This window comes from Schistocerca cancellata, chromosome 3, assembly GCF_023864275.1.
Source record: "Schistocerca cancellata isolate TAMUIC-IGC-003103 chromosome 3, iqSchCanc2.1, whole genome shotgun sequence".
Classification (NCBI taxonomy): Eukaryota; Metazoa; Arthropoda; class Insecta; order Orthoptera; family Acrididae; genus Schistocerca; species Schistocerca cancellata.
In genome coordinates this window covers 810,512,109-810,533,895 of record NC_064628.1, presented here as the reverse complement: position 1 = coordinate 810,533,895, position 21,787 = coordinate 810,512,109, and the positions used below count along the sequence as shown (strand labels likewise).

The 21,787-nt window shown below is 44.2% G+C and overlaps 1 protein-coding gene across 1 annotated transcript in view; it reads left to right on the top strand.

The window, feature by feature from the left end:
* LOC126176587 (uncharacterized) overlaps positions 1-21,787 on the top strand; it is a 541,845-nt gene that overhangs the window by 283,588 nt on the left and 236,470 nt on the right. Inside the window, exon 10 of the mRNA XM_049923748.1 lies at positions 4,464-4,782. Within this exon, the coding sequence (XP_049779705.1) occupies positions 4,464-4,782 (319 nt within the window). The remainder of the gene's footprint in view (positions 1-4,463; positions 4,783-21,787) is intronic.

Sequence of the window (21,787 nt, the reverse complement as noted above, 5' to 3'; positions counted from 1 at the left end):
TAACCCCAAAGCCAATGATCCCACGGACTGAGGTCTGGGGACCTGGGAGACCAAGCATGACGAAAGTGGCACACGATCATCAGCAAACGACGCGCGCAAGAGATCTGTCACACGTCTAGCAATAAGGTTGGTTGGTTGGGGAAGGAGACCAGACAGCGTGGTCATCGGTCTCATCGGATTAGGGAAGGATGGGGAAGGAAGTCGGCCGTGCCCTTTCAGAGGAACCATCCCGGCATTTGCCTAGAGTGATTTAGGGAAATCACGGAAAACCTAAATCAGGATGGCCGGACGCGGGATTGAACCGTCGTCCTCCCGAATGCGAGTCCAGTGTCTAACCACTGCGCCACCTCGCTCGGTTAGCAATAAGGGGTGGAGCGCCATCCTGCATAAACATCGTACGTTCCAGCAGGTGTTTATCAGCCAGGCTGGGGATGATGCGATTCTGTAACATATCGGCGAACCTGTCACCCGTCACGGTAGCAGTTTTGCTGTCCAGCGCCATCTGTCAGACATTTTGTGAACTTTGTTTTTTTTTTTGTTCTAATAAAACCCCATGTCATTCCAAGCATGTGTGTCAATTTTTACCTCTGTATCTACATTAATCCGTGGTTTATTAAGTTTTCAAATTTATACTGACTTTTTGATCACCCGGTACATTTAATTTCTATAAACAGTCTGTTCATTGGTTGTTAAGAGAAATTCTCGCAACTCAAAGCAGAGTTTCACAAAACGATTTACAAAGCGAAGGTTCTGCGCTTCGTTTCTTCAGTTTTCCCTAACTTGCGTCATCCGTGCTCAATCGTATCAGTTGCTGCAATCTAGGAAAATACTCCTCGCTTGGAACTCCAGTACTTAACAATTCTAGCATCAGGCAACAGTAGATAGCCAAAAAGCCGACATGCATCTTTAGGATCCTTACTCGTGACATAAACGGTTTTGTGTACGATCTGCATCGTTTACGAGGTGTATGAGCAAAGTAAGGAGACTGGCAACAGTGCGAGTTCTACTGTGGTTCTACTTGTGTAGAGCGGTGTGTTCTTCCCTTCCAGATGCTCAGTCTGAGTTTTATCTCCTTACACTTACCACCTGATTTTTGTGAGTGCCGCCAGTGAAGTTGTGTTTTTGTTGTGTGTTACGAAAATGGAACAGAGGAATTTAGAGAACTTGTGCGTGCTCTCGTGAGGCCAATGTTTAACAATAAGGGTGATGGGTGAGCCGTTAAACTTGAACACTTTCACCGTACATCAAATTTTGAGCGAAGTCGTGCAAATGGGAAAGGTGTGTGCCGAAATGGTGTCCGAAAACCTCACAGCTGAGGAGAAGGACACTCGAAGAGACGTGTGCGTTGATCTTGAGAGGACTGCCAATGACCACCATTGGTTCAGTGGTGTGATCACAAGTGATGAGTCTTGGATTTTTGTGTACAATCGTGAGACAAACCGGCAAAGTAAGGAGTGGCACACTGAGACATCTCCTCGGCCGAAAAAAGCTCGAATGAGCAAATCAAAAATAAAATCGCTGCTGATTAGCTTTCTTAACAGTGGGGATATAGTTAATAAAGTATTTGTTCCTCCAGGATAAACTGTCAGCTAAGTGTTTTACAAAGATATCCTTCAAAGGCCCAGAGAAACGGAGAATCGAGTGAGATTGGACATCGCAGAAAAATGGATGCTGAATCATGACAACGCCCCACATTACACGGCCACTTCCATCACTGAATTTTTGACCTCAAAAGGCATTACTGTTGTTCACAGCCCCACTATTCACCTGATCTGAGTCCTTGCGACCTTTTTCTTTTCCATCAATTTCAGAAGTCTTAAAAGGACATCAGTTTGGGACTCTGGAGAAAAGTCAACAGAATGTGGCCTATTTGTTAAACGACTCCACCAGCTCAAGCGTTTCAGTACTGCGACGAAGACTAGGGACAACGACTCAACTGCCAAAGAGAACTACTTTGTAGGAGACAATATTGATGTTTGAAAAAACTAAAAGCTTTGGTGAATAAAAAATCTGTCTCATTACTTTTCTCGCACATCTCTTATATTCAGACCTTCCACGCTTTGACCGGTTTCCGTCAGATCACCAAAGTTAAGCGCTGTCGGGCGTGGCCGGCATTTGGATGGGAAACCATCTGGACCGCCATGCGCTGTTGTCATTTTTTCGGGATGCACTCAGCTTCGTGATGCCACTTGAGGGGCTACTCTACAGAACAGCAGCGGCTCCCGTCAAAGAAAACCATCATAACGACTGGGAGAGCGGTGTGCTGACCGCACGCCCCTCCTATCCACATCCTCAGCTGAGGTTGACACGCCGGTCGCATGGTACTGATGGGCCACTTGTGCCCTGAAGACGGAGTGCATTCCATGCTTTGAGACAGAAGGAAATGAAAGCATACGTTTCTAAATCCGAGGTGGAGAACATAAAATCGAACACATAGCATAGTCACTGCAGAATATATAGATCATGCTGGTATGAAATTTTATAAATGATATTAATTTAAATGTGACACTTACTAACATTTTTCTTAAAAAAGATGTGCAGAATGCCCATGAGTAGTGTCGATGCATTTGTGTGCTTGGCTTATTGTCATTGCCCACGGCAAATCACTGTTGTTACACTACTGCCCATTAAAATGGCTACACCACGAAGATCACGTGCTACAGACGCGAAATTTAACCGAAGGGACGAAGACGCTATGATATGCAAATGATTAGCATTTCAGAGCATTCACACAAGATTGGCGCCGTGGCGACACCTACAACGTGCTGACTTGAGGACAGTTTCCAACCGATTTCTCATACACAAACAGCAGTTGACCTGCGTTGCTTGGTGAAACGTTGTTGTGATGCTTCGTGTAAGGAGGAAAAATGTGTACCATCACGTTTCCTACTTTGATAAAGGTCGGATTATAGCCTATCGCGATTGCGGTTTATCGTATCGCGACATTGCTGCTCGCGTTGGTCGAGATCCAATGACTGTTAGCAGAATATGGAATCGGTGGGTTCAGGAGGGTAATACGGAACGCCGTGCTGGATCCCTACGGCATCGTATCACTAGCGGTCGAGATGATAGGCATCTTATCCGCATGGCTGTAACGGATCGTGCAGCCACATCTCGACCCCTGAGTCAACAGATGGGGACGTTTGCAAGACAACAACTATCTGCACGAACAGTTCGGCGACGTTTGCAGCAGCATGGACTATCAGCTCGGAGACCATGGCTGCTGTTACCCTTGACGCTGCATCACAGACAGGAGCGCCTGCGATGGTGTACTCAACGACGAACCTGGGTGCACAAATGGCAAAACGTTATTTTTCCGAATGAATCCAGGTTCTGTTTACAGCATCATGATGGTCGCATCCGTGTTTGGCGACATCGCGTTGAACGCACATTGGAAGCGTGAATTCGTCATCGCCATACTGGCGTATCACCCGGCATGATGGTATGGGGTGCCATTGGTTTCACGCCTCGGTCACCTCTTGTTGGTATTGACGGCACTTTCAACAGTGGACGATACATTTCATATGTGTTACGACCTGTGGCTCTACCCTTCATTCGATTCCTGCGAGACCCTACATTTCAGCAGGATAATACACGACCGCATGTTGCAGGTCCTGTACGGGCCTTTCTGGATACAGAAAATGTCCGACTGCTGTCCTCGCCAGCACATTCTCCAGATCTCTCACCAATTGAAAACGTCTGATCAATGGTGGCCGAGCAACTGGCTCGTCACAATACGCCAGTCACTACTCGTGATGAACTGTGGTATCGTGTTGAAGTTGCATGGGCAGGTGTACCTGTACACGCCATCCAAGCTCTGTTTGACTCAATGCCCAGGCGTATCAAGGCCGTTATTACGGCCAGAGGTGGTTGTTCTGGGTACTGATTTCTCAGGATCTATGCACCCAAATTGCGTGAAAGTGTAATCACCTGTCAGTTCTGGTATAATATATTTGTCCAATGAATACCCGTTTATCGTCTGCTTTTCTTCTTGGTGTAGCAATTTTAATGGCCAGTAGTGTAGTTACGTTGACTTCTCGTTGAACGTTCACCTTCAATTCCTAGATTTTGAAGGCATTGGATGCTTGAACTCTCTCCCTTAAGTAACTCCAAAAGAAAACAATCGCAGGTGCAGTCTTTCGGGAAAACTGTTTGCTTGGAAAAATATCTTTTCTAAGTAAACAACTTTTATCATTAGCATATTACGCAAAATTAATCTACACTGCCCTCGGTCTGCGACTGTGAAAAGATGTCTGAACTCTTCACCAATACCAGCCATGTAAATAAGTATTCTCTACCTGAAGATGATGGTGTGAACCATGGAAACGCGTAGTAGCAAAATGATCGAGTGACTGACGTGGAAACTGTTTTGTTTGCCATTTGAACAAAGCTAAGCCTCTGGTCGTAGACTGATTTTTTGCCCCTGCGAGCGCCAGGTAGTGACGAATTGTGACGGCCGGCAGTGACGGAGGGCGGGGTGCAGCTGAACCGGACGGTGAACGGCACGGAGGGCTTCCTCACGTCGCCCAACTTCCCGGGCGGCTACGGGCCCAACCTGGACTACTGGGTGCGGCTGGCGGGCCCCGCGGGCTCGCGGCTCGTGCTGCGCTTCACGCGCCTCGACCTGGAGCCGCAGCAGGACTGCCTCTACGACTACATCGAGCTGCGCTCCCTGCTGCCGCAGCCCGCCACCGGCGACGACGACGCCGACGCCGACGCCGAGCGCGCGCCGGATTCACGCGTCGTCCGTTGCGGCCGACACGACGACGCCGACCTGCACAGGTAAAACACGGCACCTCAAACAGATCCCCAGCGCAAAGTGATCGCATAGAAAAGCGTAAAATAACGTTGCCTTCCACCAAGTACGTGGATTTTGTGAGAGATTTCGCCTGTAGCTATGCAGCCCACATAACATGAATGTCATGCGTTTCTTTCTTCATAACAATTTCAGCCGTATCCTGCAGGGGCAATGAAGACGCTCCTGCAGCATTTTCCATGGGAAGTGTTTGATCACCCACAATACAGCCCTTACTTGGCTCCCTCCATTGTTCATCTCTGCCTGTAGCTGTGCACCACACATAACATGAATGTCAAGTGTTTCTTTCTTCACAACAACTTCAGCCGTATTCTGCAGGGGCAATTATGACGCTCCTACGGCGTTTTCCATGGGAAGTTTTTGATCACCCACAATACAGCCCTTACTTGGCTCCCTCCATTGTTCATCCCTGCCTGTAGCTACGCAGCCCACATAACATGAATGTCATGCGTTTCTTTCTTCACAACAATTTCAGCCGTATCCTGCAGGGGCAATGAAGACGCTCCTGCAGCATTTTCCATGGGAAGTGTTTGATCACCCACAATACAGCCCTTACTTGGCTCCCTCCATTGTTCATCTCTGCCTGTAGCTGTGCACCACACATAACATGAATGTCAAGTGTTTCTTTCTTCACAACAATTTCAGCCGTATTCTGCAGGGGCAATTATGACGCTCCTACGGCGTTTTCCATGGGAAGTTTTTGATCACCCACAATACAGCCCTTACTTGGCTCCCTCCATTGTTCATCCCTGCCTGTAGCTACGCAGCACACATAACATGAATGTCATGCGTTTCTTTCCTCACAACAATTTCAGCCATATTCTGCAGGGGCAATTATGACGCTCCTACGGCGTTTTCCATGGGAAGTTTTTGATCACCCACACTACAGACCTTACTTGGCTCCCTCCATTGTTCATCCCTGCCTGTAGCTATGCAGCACACATAACATGAATGTTATGCGTTTCTTTCTTCACAACAATTTCAGCCATATTCTGCAGGGGCAATGATGACGCACTTACGGCGTTTCCCATGCGAACTGTTTGATCACCCACAATACAGCCCTTAATTGGCTCCAATCATTGTTCATCTCTCCTCACATGAACTGCCGGCTACAAAGACAACATTCTGGCAAAAACAACGATTGGCAGACCAGCATAGAAAATTAACAGGAAGTACATGTGGCAGCTTTCTTCGTGTCCCAAAATCCCGACAAGACTCAGTTTGATCCCGATTTTGCAGAATACTGTTACGAGCTTATCTCAAGTAATGAAGTAACACCGTCTGTTACCGGAACATGTAAATGCAGCCTTAATTAGTTTTATTTCTGTCAACAAGTTTATGTTGTCAATATCGTCTCACAGATAGCGTTGCATGTTGCATATTCTGTATCGATGACGCACCAACCATTAGGACCTAGAGCCATCATTCGAGAAAATAACAGAGTACGGGGCTGGAACTGCAATGAAGCGGCGCTCTAAGTTCGCGTTCTGCCGTATAACTGCGTCTTTACCCCGTAAGAAAAGCCAATAAAGGAACGGCGACGAGGCACAAGCTGCTGAACACCTAGCCGAGAAGCCTAATTACATTACACGCTCGACCATAACATTACTTGCTTTGTAATGTTTTCCGACACCCTTAGTAGAAAATTTAATTTATGATTTTTATGATTCCATTTTTCAGCAACTGCAGTGAGGAAAACACACTGAAGCAGCCAAGAAACTGGCACAGGCATCGGTATTCAAATACAGAGAGATGTAAACAAGCAAAATATGGCGCTGCGGTCGGCAACACCTACATAAGACAACAAGTTTCTGCCACAGTTATTAGATCGATTACTGCTGCTACAGTTGCAGGTTATCAACATTTAAGTGAATTTGAACGTGGTGTTACAGTCAGCGCACGAGCGACGGGACACAGCGTCTCCGAGATAGCGATGAAGTGGGGACTTTCCCGTACGACCATTTCACTAGCGTACCGTGAATATCAGGAATCTGGTAAAATATCAAATCTCCGACATCGGTGCGGCCGGAAAAAGATCCTGCAAGAACGGGACCAACGACGACTGAAGAGAATCGTTCAACGTGACAGAAATGCAATCCTTCCCCAAATTGTTACAGATTTCAGTGCTGGGCCATCAACAATTCTCAGCGTGCGAACCATTCAACGAAACATCAGCGATATGGGCTTTCGGAGCGTTTCAAATCGTATCGAGTGGATGGACGTTTACGGGTATGCAGACAACCTCATGAATCCATGGATCCTGCATGTCAGGAGGGGATTGTTCAAGCTGGTGGAAGGGGATTGTTCAAGCTGGTGGAGGCTCTGTAATGGTGTGGTGCGTGTGCAGTTGGAGTGATATGCAACCGCTGATACGTCTAGATACGACTCTGACAGGTGACACATACGAAAGTATACTGTCTGATCATGCTGTCCATGCTGCATTCCGATAGACTTGGGCAATTCCAGCAGGACAATGCGACATCCCACACTTCCAGAATTGCTACAGAGTGGCTCTATGAACACTCTTCTGAGTTTAAACGCTTCCGCTGGCCATCAAACTGCCACACATCAACATTATTGAGCATATCTGGGATGCCTTGCAACGTGCTGTTCAGAAGAGATCTCCACTTCCTCGTACTCTTACGGATTTATGGGCAGCCCTGCAGAATTAATGGTGTTAATTCCCTCAGCACCACTTCAGACATTATTCGAGTCCATGCCACGTCGTTTTGCGGCACTTCTGCGATCTCGCGGCGTCCCTACACGATATTAGGCAGGTGTACTAGTTTCTTTGCCTCTTCAGTGTACATCACTGAGTTCGTATTTCATCAGTAGTCGGACTGCTTCCAAGCGTGATGTTTCAGAGGGTAATTCGTACAGATCCCAGTAAAGCTGATTTTCGTAATTGGCTAAGTGATACTTTCATCATTGCCAATGGTTTTCAAGTGTCCAGCATGATCTTTTCGCACTCTTCCCGTTGTGTCGAGAACCGCTGGTAGCATTTTCACTGGTTCGAATCGCTGTAGTTTGACTCTCGAGTCCTCGTATCTGACAGGTTTTCAACTTGTTTTTCGTCGATTCTGCTATCACCTGGAATGGCAGTGTCACGCTTGCTTCTCCACAGTTTTGAAGTCTTGTGTACTTTGTTCCAGCATTCGACCTGTCTAAAGTCGGAATCCCAGAGTAATTTGGCAAGTTCGTTCCAGACAACTTTTTCTGGCTTGTGTTCCCAGCATTTCCTTGTCCTTGGCAGACGGTAATTATAGCATAAGTTCCAGTGGCTCTTTCATGGCCGGCCGCGGTGGTCTAGCGGTTCTAGGCGCTCAGTCCGGAGCCGCGCGACTGCTACGGTCGCAGGTTCGAATCCTGCCTCGGGCATGGATGTGTGTGATGTCCTTAGGTTAGTTAGGTTTAATTAGTTCTAAGTTCTAGGGGACTGATGACCATAGATGTTAAGTCCCATAGTGCTCAGAGCCATTTGAACCATTTGGCTCTTTCATGGCACGACATTGTGCATCTGCTTGTAATCGGTCTGGTGACATGATCATTTGTATCGTCAGCTCTTTTGCAGGCCCTACACTTTGAGTCTTTTGCCGCTTTCTCGATTCTGACTTTGATTACTTTAGTTCCAATTGATTTTTCATGTGCAGCCTATATCAGTACTTCAGTTGTTATTATTATTATTATTATTATTATTATTATTATTATTATTGGTCTTTGGTTTACCAGTCGACAGTCAAAGCTGGAAATCAGGTATTTCCACTTCTATTTGTACACCATTTTCCACCACGTTTCTTGACTCGATATGAGACACCTACCCTTTCACTGGTGGATGTGCAGTTACTTTATACTGGACAGTGAATTCTGTAGATCTGTAGAAATAAGATCGTGACTGACACGTCCGAAGGGATAAAGGAGGGTTGCAATCCAGCGCGCATCATATGAAGAATGCAGTGTTCTAAATATGGCGTAACATGCAACACAATAAACATTTGTTGTCCTAGAAGAAATTTCGACTGAATAATGGTTCTGTGACTGCCTTAATTGCCTGTCGCGTGTGCACTGTAGTGGAATTGTATCATTAGCAGCGAAAGGAATCAGGCATCGTCCGCGTGCCGATTATCAAATGAGTCTCGGAAGTATCAGTTCTTACGCAGTGTCTAGGAATTTAATTTACTTTAAGACATGGAATTACTATAACAATCGACAACAACAGGTATTAGCTAGGCGTTTAGTTACAAGACAGTATATAATTTAAATTTAAGAGAGGTGATGGTTACTTCAGAACTTAAAAGACAGTACTGAATAATGTATCAGACATTAAACAGTGAATAACGACATCTCATCACGAAACTCATCATTTCGATACTAACAAAGAACGTAGACATGGTGTGATGGGAACAAATGTTCCTTTCTGGGCACACAACTTGATTCTTCCTGACGGGTTTGCGTTAGTATTTACTCCCATCTATAGGAAGTACCGTTAATAGTGCGGAATAAGTAGTGGCGAACTCTATAACGATTGACATTCACATCCTTAAAACATGCAACGGTAATACGATACCTAGGTATATACTTAGAAGAGCGTAATCTACCCCGTCCTTCCTACTTGCAGCTATTGTCCACAATAAGCAAAGTCTTTTATGAAAAATCTGAGAGGAGCAAAGATTACAATAAACTTCCTAATTTTCTTAGCTTTTCGTGTAGAGTTGGTTCCAGTTCTTCTTGTCTAGGGGTCTGATTCTTGAAGCTGAAAATGTCACATTTGAGGTCCTCACTGTTGGATTGATGTAAATAAATTTGAAGATTCTTATTGCAGAATTTTTGTTGTTACGTTAATATATTTTGTCACATTTTAGTACATAATACAGTCTTTTGATTTTTCACATTAACCAAGTCGCAATTACATTGTTTGCACAAAATACAAAAAATGTCCGATCACATCAGAGGCATGCTTACTACTGTCTCACTCAGCGAAAATAACTATATTCCAAATGGTTTGTAATTTCTCTTGACAAATGAATTTCTATTAGTTTCTGTTACATTATTAATTTTGATTATCATTTCATGAATGAATCGAGAAATAAACGTAGTAACCAGTACAGTATTGCGTAATTAATAACAGAAATTTTAAGTGTGCCAATAGTTCGTAATTTCAAATGTTTCTAAAAAAAATTAACTGTACATTCAGAACTAGTACATATCGATTATAATATCGAGACTAAAACATTTTATAAAGTAATTGATTTTCATAAATTTTAGTTTGAAAAATAACATACTGTGTATAAAATTATACAAAAGTTTTCAGAAAAGCAACTGAGATAATACTGACCTGTCCAAAATTAAAAATTATAATGGTATCGACAACTACTGTTGAAGAAAAATAATGCTAGAGGAGGATGTCCCGTTACAAGAGGAACTGTCATCAGAAGCCATGTAAACAAACGGAGTGAAAACTAACCTAATAATGTGAATGAACAATGGATACTCCACAATGTTAACGCATGCCCGCGTACGGCCTACATTATTGAGGAATTTTTTATTAAAAGGAAAATGAAAGTTGTGCATCTTGATGTTTTCGCAGGGTAACGATTGATCCATTGCATTTCGGGAGCAGAGTCGCATAATCTCTGTTTTTACTTCTTCTAATATTTCGGCCGTATACGTTCTGGCCGTCTTCAGACTGAACTAACAGGTTAAAGATACAGTACACTTTAGTACTTGATCTGTCGTTTTAAACCACAGAAACACAAGCACCAGACACGCTGAGCGGTGGCAAACTGTATGCACCAACTGAATCTGTGGCTAGGCGGTGGATCTATACTGTGATATCGATGTGTCATTATTAGCTGCACTGTGGCGACGTCTTTGCAAGTTAATTAAAGAAAGCGTCAGATTCCATGATTTTTCCACGTTGGAACCACTACGTTTATTAAGTAAAGTATTCACCAAACGAATTTCAACTGCTTCTTTCACCATCTAGTGCCATAAAGATTAAGTCGACACTAGAATTGCATTTTCATACCACACAGAGTAACTGGTCTCGATGCATTGCGCGAAAATGTCGGAATTTTTCCGTAGACTTTATCTTTTTGGAACTCGGTGGTGAAAGAAGCAGTTGAAATTCGTTTAGTGAAGACGTAGCAGAAGAAGTAGCATCCATCATAAAATCATTAAAATATAAGTATTCCAGTGGGTATGATAACATGTTATCGAAGTTAATCAAAGAGTGCTTATGCAAGTTGAGTTCTATTTTAATTATTTGTGTAATCAATCTCTTATCAGCGGGACATTTCCAGATGGGCTAAAGTGTTCTGAAGTTCAGCGTCTTTACTAGAAGAGGGATAAAGAGATATCATCAAACTATAGACAAATTTCACTTTTGTCTGCTTTCTCAAAAATATTTGAAAAGGTTGTGTTCAAGCATCTACTTAAGAATCTGACTGCAAATAATATATTGTCCAAGTCACAGTTTGGATTTCTTAAGGGTTCTGATATAGAGAAAGCTATTTGCACTTAGTGAGAATGTACTTAATTCATTAGATAATAAATTAGAGGCTACTAGCATTTTCTGTGACCTGTCAAAAGCCTTTGACTGTGTGAACCACAGCATTCTATTACATAAATTAGAATATTATGGTGTCACTGGCAATGCTGAAAAGTGGTTTGAGTCTTAGCCATCTAACAGGAAACAAAGGGTGTCATTGCGAAATACCTGTGCAGTAAGCAGTCTTCATCCGATTGGGAATTAACTACATGTGGTGTCCCTCAAGGTTCCATCTTGGGTCCATTGCTTTTTCTTGTATACATTAATGACCTCTGCCGGCCGGTGTGGCCGTGCGGTTCTACGCGCATCAGTCTGGAACCGCAAGACCGCTATGGTTGCAGGTTCAAATCCTGCCTCGGGCATGGATGTGTGTGATGTCCTTAGGTTAGTTAGGTTTAAGTAGTTCTAAATTCTAGGGGACTGATGACCTCAGCTGTTAAGTCCCATAGTGCTAAGAGCCATTAATGACCGCTCGTCTGTAACATTGCCAGGTGCTAAGTTTGTTTTGTTTGCAGAAGATACAAACATTGCAGTAAATAACAAGTCAAGTACTGATTTGGAAATAACTGCTAATCAAATTTTCGATGACATTAATAAATGGTTTAAAGCTAATTTACTGTCATTAAACTTTGAGAAGACCCACTATACGCAGCTCAGAATCTGTAGGATATTTCCTTCCAGCATGTGTATAACATATGAAGACATGCAGATCGAAGCGGTTGATAGTGTTAAATTTCTGGGGTTACAACTCGATAATAAATTCAGTTGGGAAGAGTATACCACAGAATTGCTTAAGCGCCTAAACAAATGAGAATGATGTCAGATGTAGGAGATGTAAATACAAAAAACTTGCATACTTTGCTTACTTTCATGCTACTATGTCGTATGGGACCATATTCTGGGCTAACTCATCAAACCGAGCAAAAGTTTTTAGTTGTAAAAGCGTGTGATAAGAATCATTTGTGGTTTAAATTCAAGAACATCATGTAGAAACCTGTTCAAGAAACTTTGTATTTTAACCACTGCTTCTCACTATATTTATTCCTTAATGAAATTTGTTGCAAGTAATATATCTCTATTTCCAACCAACAGCTCAATACGTAGTATCAATACTATGAATAAGAACAATCTACATAAAGACCTAAAATCACTTACCTTGGTCCAAAAAGGGGTCCAATATTCAGTAACACACATTTTCAATAAATTTCCAGCAACCATTAAAAACTTGGTTTCAGATGAAGTTCAGTTTAAACAGAGTTTGAAAGACTTTTGATAGGCAACTCCATCTGCTCTATAGATGAATATCTTAACAGAGACTGTTAAGCAACATTAAGTAAAAATGTGTGTTAGATTTCAGTTTTGACAGCACTTAGTCACAACAGTCAAGATTACGTATTTTGTGTATGATAAATTTATTAATAGTGCATAACAATGTTTCATTCTGATAGCATATTAATTCTGTAAATATTAGCTGTTCTAGTTTACCGCATTTTATTCACCTATTTCGACAATCTTTTGACAAATTATCAGGGTTTATATGATCAAGTATTATATATACTCAAATGGTCTGACATGTTCCACACCCACCAGATTCATTTAATTTTTTGGGTCACTGGAACGAAAACTGAACCTAATCTAATGTTTAATTAATAAACGTAGCATTTCCAACCTGAAAAGATCTTGGAATGTGACACTTAATTTAATAAATTCACAAAGACATCGTTACAGTGCAACTAACAATGACACATCGAAATCTCAGCAAAGATCGACCTTATAGCCACAGTGTCAGTTGCTGCATACTCTTTTCCGCCGATCGACATGTTTGGCGACTGCGTTTCTGTAGTTTAAACCGACGGAGCTTAACATTCATTTCACAGGAATTCCTGCAAACGTGACGATATTTTGACGTCACATTACCAACAACTACAGGAACTGCTATCGACTTTCGGCTGCGTTTGGTTTGCAGGAAGCTATTGAAATGAGTGTTACATGTAGAGTATTTATGACGAAGAAGAATATGAATTTTATTGCTGTTCGTTTGAATGGTAGCGATTAAAGATGTCCTCTTGGGTTCCTGCCTAACAACACACTCGGAAATCGTCATATATTCGGATATAAAACGCCAAATATTTATTTTATCCTTCGTTCTTTAACCAGATGAAAATCTTAAATATTATCGGATGTTGCAGAACATACTTGTATTACATTCATTGAAAGTCTCAGAATGTGTTTACAATGCTACGATGAAAAAAAATTAACATGTAACAGGATGCGAACCTACATCCTTTACTTCCAGGAACCATAACACTATTCGTACCGCTGCAACTATATCGTCTGATTTTTGTCTCATGTCTCGGTTATCATAGCATCTCTGGAAGGCTTCTACTGTTGACACGTTTAATGATAAGGGTGACGTGGTTCAATGCGCCATTGCGTTGAAACAGCATAGCATTATTATAAAAGAACATCTAAATATACCAAAACGAATATGGTGCCTGCCGCATAGATTGTCGATATTGGTGTCGTTTGCAGGAAGTCTTGTGAAATGAGTGTTAGCCGACAGCGGGACAGCTACGTTCTGCCTGTTCACCCATGGCCAGAATATTAAAAGAAATATTAGAAGAAATGGAGTTTATGCGACGAGTCCACAAATTTAATGAATAGAGATGACAGTTGTTTCCCACCTGCCGTACTCAACTAGACTTATCCCCGAGTGTCTCCTTCCTCTTCCCCAAGATGAAAATAAAGTTGAAAGGGCGTAAATTTGATACAGTGGAAGAGATTCAAGTGTAACCCTAGTGGGTACTAAACACCCTAACAAAGAAAGACATCCGTATTGCATTTCAAAAGTGCCAGAAATTTGTGTATCGGTGTATTCACGATGAATGGTAAGATTTAGGTACGACGTTGTGATTTTTATTCATATATTTCCGGAAATTTTGATTACCATCTAGTTGACCACGATGGCACCGAAACAGAGGACGACCGAAGAAAGGCAGAAATACTGAATTCAGCGTTCCGAAACTGTTTCACTGCGGAAAATCGTAACACGGTCCCTGACTTCAGCCGTCGCACGGACGCCAAAATGGAAAATATTGAAATAAACGATATCGGAATTGAAAAACAACTGCTATCACTTAGTAGCGGAAAAGCATCCGGACCAGACGAGATACCCTTAAGATTCTACAGTGATTATGCTAAAGAACTTGCCCCCTTTCTATCAGCAATTTATCGTAGATCGCTGGAAGAACGTAAAGTACCTAGCGACTGGAAGAAAGCGCAGGTCGTTCCCATTTTCAAGAAGGGTCATAAATCAGATGCGAATAATTATAGGCCTATTTCGCTTACGTCAATCTGTTGTAGAATAATGGAACATGTTTTGTGTTCTCGTATTATGACGTTCTTAGATAATACAAATCTCCTTCATCATAACCAACATGGATTCCGCAAACAGAGATCATGTGAAACTCAGCTCGCCCTATTTGCCCAAGAAATTCACAGTGCCGTAGACACTGGCGAGCAGATTGATGCCGTATTCCTGGACTTCAGGAAGGCATTTGATACGGTTCCGCACTTACGTTTAGTGAAAAAAATACGAGCTTACGGAATATCGGACCAGGTTTGTGATTGGATTCAGGATTTCCTAGAAGAAAGAACACAACATGTCATTCTTAACGGTTCAAAATCTGCAGATGTAGAGGTAATTTCGGGAGTACCGCAAGGAAGCGTGATAGGACCTTTATTGTTTACAATATACATAAATGACTTAGTTGATAACATCGGTAGCTCCGTGAGGCTATTTGCAGATGACACGGTTGTCTACAAGAAGGTAGCAACATCAGAAGACTCGTACGTACTCCAGGAAGACCTGCAGAGGATTAATGCATGGTGCGACAGCTGGCAGCTTTCCCTAAACGTAGATAAATGTAATATAATGCGCATACATAGGGGCAGAAATCCATTCCAGTACGATTATGCCATAGGTGGTAAATCATTGGAAGCGGTAACGACCGTAAAATACTTAGGAGTTACTATCCGGAGCGATCTGAAGTGGAATGATCACATAAAACAAATAGTGGGAAAAGCAGGCGCCATGTTGAGATTCATAGGAAGAATTCTAAGAAAATGTGACTCATCGACGAAAGAAGTAGCTTACAAAACGCTTGTTCGTCCGATTCTTGAGTATTGCTCATCAGTATGGGACCCTTACCAGGTTGGATTAATGGAAGAGATAGACATGATCCAGCGAAAAGCAGCGCGATTCGTCATGGGGACATTTAGTCAGCGCGAGAGCGTTACGGAGATGCTGAACAAGCTCCAGTGGCGGACACTTCAAGAAAGGCGTTACGCAATACGGAGAGGTTTATTATCGAAATTACGAGAGAGCACATTCCGGGAAGAGATGGGCAACATATTACTACCGCCCACATATATCTCGCGTAATGATCACAACGAAAAGATCCGAGAAATTAGAGCAAATACGGAGACTTACAAGCAGTCGTTCTTCCCACGCACAATTCGTGAATGGAACAGGGAAGGGGAGATCAGATAGTGGTACAATAAGTACCCTCCGCCACACACCGTAAGGTGGCTCGCGGAGTATAGATGTAGATGTAGATGTAGATGTAATTACCGTAGAGGGCATCGACACTGGAAATATTGTCTGCTACTGCCGTGCAAAGACTAGGTCGTAATCAGTTTGTGTGTGAGTGCCGGGTACCCAGAAGATGGAAGGTAGTATCAGCGACAGGGATGAGACGGTGATGACGCTGCGGAAGTGGAGGCGAGCCGAGGCGAGGAAGGGCGCGCCTCCTGCGTGTGAATAATGCAGGGACGCCGTCGGCGGCTGCCTGTGCGGCCACAGGTGCCGGGCGCGCTGCATCTTTGATACGGCCGCCTCCCAGCGCTCATCTGCAACCGCGTTAATCTTGCACCAGCCGCGCTGGTGAGGGCGCGCCGCACGTGTTCCCCACTGCCGCGGCTGCGGACAAACAAAGTCTGCAGCAGGCGCCTGGCGAATGAGTTTCAAGCGTTTTGTCTCACGTTTCCTTGGGCTGTGTGGCGGCCAGTGCACTGGAATCTGTCCACGACGTTCTTTCATACGAGGGGCGTTGAACAGGTACTGCAACAAATACACTCCTGGAAATTGAAATAAGAACACCGTGAATTCATTGTCCCAGGAAGGGGAAACTTTATTGACACATTCCTGGGGTCAGATACATCACATGATCACACTGACAGAACCACAGGCACATAGACACAGGCAACAGAGCATGCACAATGTCGGCACTAGTACAGTGTATATCCACCTTTCGCAGCAATGCAGGCTGCTATTCTCCCATGGAGACGATCGTAGAGATGCTGGATGTAGTCCTGTGGAACGGCTTGCCATGCCATTTCCGCCTGGCGCCTCAGTTGAACCAGCGTTCGTGCTGGACGTGCAGACCGCGTGAGATGACGCTTCATCCAGTCCCAAACATGCTCAATGGGGGACATATCCGGAGATCTTGCTGGCCAGGGTAGTTGACTTACACCTTCTAGAGCACGTTGGGTGGCACGGGATACATGCGGACGTGCATTGTCCTGTTGGAACAGCAAGTTCCCTTGCCGGTCTAGGAATGGTAGAACGATGGGTTCGATGACGGTTTGGATGTACCGTGCACTATTCAGTGTCCCCTCGACGATCACCAGTGGTGTACGGCCAGTGTAGGAGATCGCTCCCCACACCATGATACCGGGTGTTGGCCCTGTGTGCCTCGGTCGTATGCAGTCCTGATTGTGGCGCTCACCTGCACGGCGCCAAACACGCATACGACCATCATTGGCACCAAGGCAGAAGCGACTCTCATCGCTGAAGACGACACGTCTCCATTCGTCCCTCCATTCACGCCTGTCGCGACACCACTGGAGGCGGGCTGCACGATGGTGGGGCGTGAGCGGAAGACGGCCTAACGGTGTGCGGGACCGTAGCCCAGCTTCATGGAGACGATTGCGAATGGTCCTCGCCGATACCCCAGGAGCAACAGTGTCCCTAATTTGCTGGGAAGTGGCGGTGCTGTGGAGGCCTCACGCCCCACGTGTTGAGCAATTCGGCGGTACGTCCACCCGGCCTCCCCCATGCCCACTATACGCCCTCGCTCAAAGTCCGTCAACTGCACATACGGTTCACGTCCACGCTGTCGCGGCATGCTACCAGTGTTAAAGACTGCGATGGAGCTCCGTATGCCACGGCAAACTGGCTGACACTGACGGCGGCAGTGCACAAATGCTGCGCAGCTAGCGCCATTCGACGGCCAACACCGCGGTTCCTGGTGTGTCCGCTGTGCCGTGCGTGTGATCATTGCTTGTACAGCCCTCTCGCAGTGTCCGGAGCAAGTATGGTGGGTCTGACACACCGGTGTCAATGTGTTCTTTTTTCCATTTCCAGGAGTGTACTTTTTCTTGGCGAGTTTTGGTTGGAAAAATGCGCAATTTGATATGGGACATGGTGGAATATTCCCGCTTCTCTCCCTATAGCTTCATGAAGTTCAGATAGGAGGCGGCGCTATAGGTAGCCTTCCAAATGGCTTACTGTTTTTGGCGGAAAAAAGAGAGCATCGCAGATATTAATAGCCGCTTGAAGAATGCCTACGGAGTCCTGATATTGAATAAAAGCACTATGAGTCGTTGGGCGAGGCGTTTGTCATCATAGCAACAAGGTCGTGCAAACCTGTCCGATGGTCATCTGCACACAGCTGTGACTCTCGATAGATTGGGACGTGCGGACACTCTCATTCGAGACGATCTAAGGATCACAACCAAATATCTCGCATCTCAGCTGGACGTTTCTGTTGACAGTGCTGATATATTTATCCACCTGTTGGGTTACTCAAAGCTGTGTGCCCTTTGGGTTCCTTACCGCCTAACAGAAGACCATAAAGAGTAATGACCATCTGTGCGGAAATATATGCGCATCACTAGGCTGATGGTTCAAATGGCTCTAAGCACTATGAGACTTAACATCTGAGGTCATCACTGCCCTAGACTTAGAACTACTTGTGGTGTCACCGCCAGACACCACACTTGCTAGGTGGTAGCCTTTAAATCGGCCGCGGTCCGCTAGTATACGTCGGACCCGCGTGTGCCACTATCAGTGATTGCAGACCGAGCGCCGCCACACGGCAGGTCTAGAGAGACGTCCTAGCACTCGCCCCAGTTGTACAGCCGACTTTGCTACAGATGGTTCACTGACAAATTACGCTCTCATTTGCCGAGACGATAGTTAGCATAGCCTTCAGCTACGTCATTTGCTACGACCTAGCAAGGCGCCATTATCATTTGCTATTTATCTTGTGATGCCTGTACCGTCAGACCGATGTACACCAATTATAGATTAAAGTTAAGTATTCCAGCAGCAACGTACCTTATTGGCTATGTTAATTACATTGTCCTGTTCCAGACCTCACGCCAGCCTGCGTGAGCTTAGACGCGTGCCTTTCGGCTACCAATCATAGTGGCTTGGCTGTCTTGCCAAGTCACAACACTACTTAAACCTAAGGACATCACACACATCCATGCCCGAGGCAGCATTCGAACCTGCGACCGTAGGAGCAGCGCGGTTCCAGACTGAACCGCCTAAAACCGCTCGGTCACAGTGGCCGGCTACTAGGCTGACCGTGACAATTTTTTGTCGAACATTGTAAGAGGCGATGGTACACGGGTTCATCACATCAAACCAGAAACAAAACGGCAGTCCATGGAGTGGTGCCACACCATCTCTCCTCCGAAGGTAAAGTTCAAAGCTGCACACTCATCCGGTAAAAATGTGACGGTCTTCTGGGACCCTAAAAGGGGATTATTCTGTATAAGATCCTCCCTTATGGTGCAACGGTGAACTCGGAAGTGTATAGGGCTACCCTCAGAATATTGAAGAAACGACTTCAACGTCTTTGTCGCCACAAAAAGGCAAACGAACTTCTCCTTCTCCATGTCAACGCTAGGCCTCAGACAAGAATGCGCACCAGAGAGGAGTTCACAAAACTCCACTGGAGTGTTCTCCACCATACAGCGCAGATCTTGCATCTTCCGACTGTCATCTGCTCGGATCGATGAGGGATGCACTCCGTGGGAAGCAGTAAGTGGCTGATGAGGACATTGTTGATGCAGCAATACGTTGGTTCCGACATCGGCTTGTGTGTGTGTGTGTGTGTGTGTGTGTGTGTGTGTGTGTGTGTTGGGGTTTATGGGCGCTCAACATCGAGGTCATCAGCGCCCTGCCGGCTTTTAAATGCTACCATGGTAACGTAGCGTAAGGCCGTCGCATAGAACGGAGATTGTGTTGAAAAATAGTATTTTGAAGCCAAAAGAGTAAGAAATAAAACCAATATCCTTTCAGAAAAAAAGTTGCATTACTTGTTGAAAGCCCCTCGTAATTTCGTTTCATCTTGATCGTAATTGTACATGCTGCTTGTAAGTAGGCTGTTTAGGTTTTTATGTTGGTAACGCCAAGTAGCGCTCTGTATGAAAATCACTGACTGTGCTGTGTGCAGTCTGTGGCTGGTTTGCATTGTTGGAATTTGCTATTGTAGTGTTGGGCAGTTGGCTGTTAACAGCGCGTAGCGTTGCGCAGTTGGAGGTGAGCCGCCAGCAGTGGTGGATGTGGGGAGAGAAATGGCGGAGTTTTGAGAGCGGATGATCTGGACGTGTGTCCATCAGAGACAGTAAATTTGTAAGACTGGATGTCAAGAACTGCTGTATATATTACGACTTTTGAATACTATTAAGGTAAATCCATTGTTTGGTCTCTATCAAAATCTTTCATTTGCTAACTATGCCTATCATTAGTTAGTGCCTTCAGTAGTTTGAATCTTTTATTTAGCTGGCAATAGTGGCGCTCGCTGTATTGCAGTAGTTCGAGTAACGAAGATTTTTGTGAGGTAAGTGATTTGTGAAAGGTATAGGTTAATGTTAGTCAGGGCCATTCTTTTGTAGGGATTATTGAAAGTCAGATTGCGTTGCGCTAAAAATATTGTGTGTCAGTTTAGTGTTGATCAGAACAGGTAAAGAGCGAAAAGTCTGATCATATTCAGTTTTGCTCAGCTCTTTGAAAATCAAATAACGTACGGGGTTTACGAGCACAATCATTCATAATTTTTTCTAAGGGGACGTTTCATACTGTCTGATCAAAAGACTCCGGACATTACTACGTAATGCAGAATTGACCACTATACGTCACGAGAAGTGGATCCGCCATATAAAAGGAGGCAGGGAGTATCGTGTAGTCCGTAAAAAAACAGTAATGGCAGAATGGGTCCGTCCGGAGAGATTACTGCCATCGAACGTGAGCTAATCACAGGGTGTCACCTGAGTAGTATATAGTAAAATATGAAGGGTCATAAGCCACATGAAACTAGTTTTGAGATACTGCAAGTTTAAAGTTTCTTGGAAATCTAAAAATGTTTAATACAACATAGAAACCTTCTTTGTACTTCAAACACTTCCATAACACTTGCAAAGCATTTAATGAAATACTCAACTCTCTTTATGCTACATGGTATTAATTTTAGAGTAAGTTTAATTAAGAATTAATAATTTAAAACAAGAAATACAAATTTGTGACGATTTATTTCGAACTACTCTTATACAGTGACCGATATATATATATTTTTACACATTTATACATACATTGCAAGTAACTGAGACTAATAAGTTATATTACATTGTAACAGTCACATCAAGGAAGTTCCTCTGTCTCATCATTGTTCACATTATTTACAGTACATGATCGAAAGAAACCTTAGTTTTCTGTAGGTGCGTGTGCCACACGCGACAGTAAATCATCAATTTTTTCTGGTTAATCGGAAGTGGCAAACCGGGGTATCTGCCCAGCACGGCATTTTCAGGGTGGGGGCCAAATTCATATTCCTGATGAAAAAAGTCTTGATTCACAAAGCGCCTAGCATCCGGCGCACGTTGGTCTGTCGATTATTCATACGATTTTGAGACGCATCCCTGTTGCTTTTGAACATTTTTGAACACATTTTTGTTGATTTATGGACGAATCATAAGTTGATTTTTAAATGCGTGCATAATATACGCGATGTCTCTGCCAGGGGACTCCCTGCTGTATCTAGAAATAAAAATTTTCTCGCAAAGAAAAAGGGATCGCGGCTATTTGAGCTGAGCCGAATAAACCTGAACGGGTGAATGCCAATCTCTGTTCAGCTCACTTACCCATCCAGTTATAGGAGACCAACAGTTTAACGTGGATTCCGAACCACGGAGCAAATCGGCATTTTTCACATCGAACACCATTACCAGAGGTGAAAGAAGTAATAACTGACGCAGAAAAATCCTAGGATTGACCGAGAATCGAACCTAAGGTTTTTGGATTTGTAGTCTGGCGCTCTTTAAGCGCTGTCGGGCGTGGCCGGCACTTGGATGGG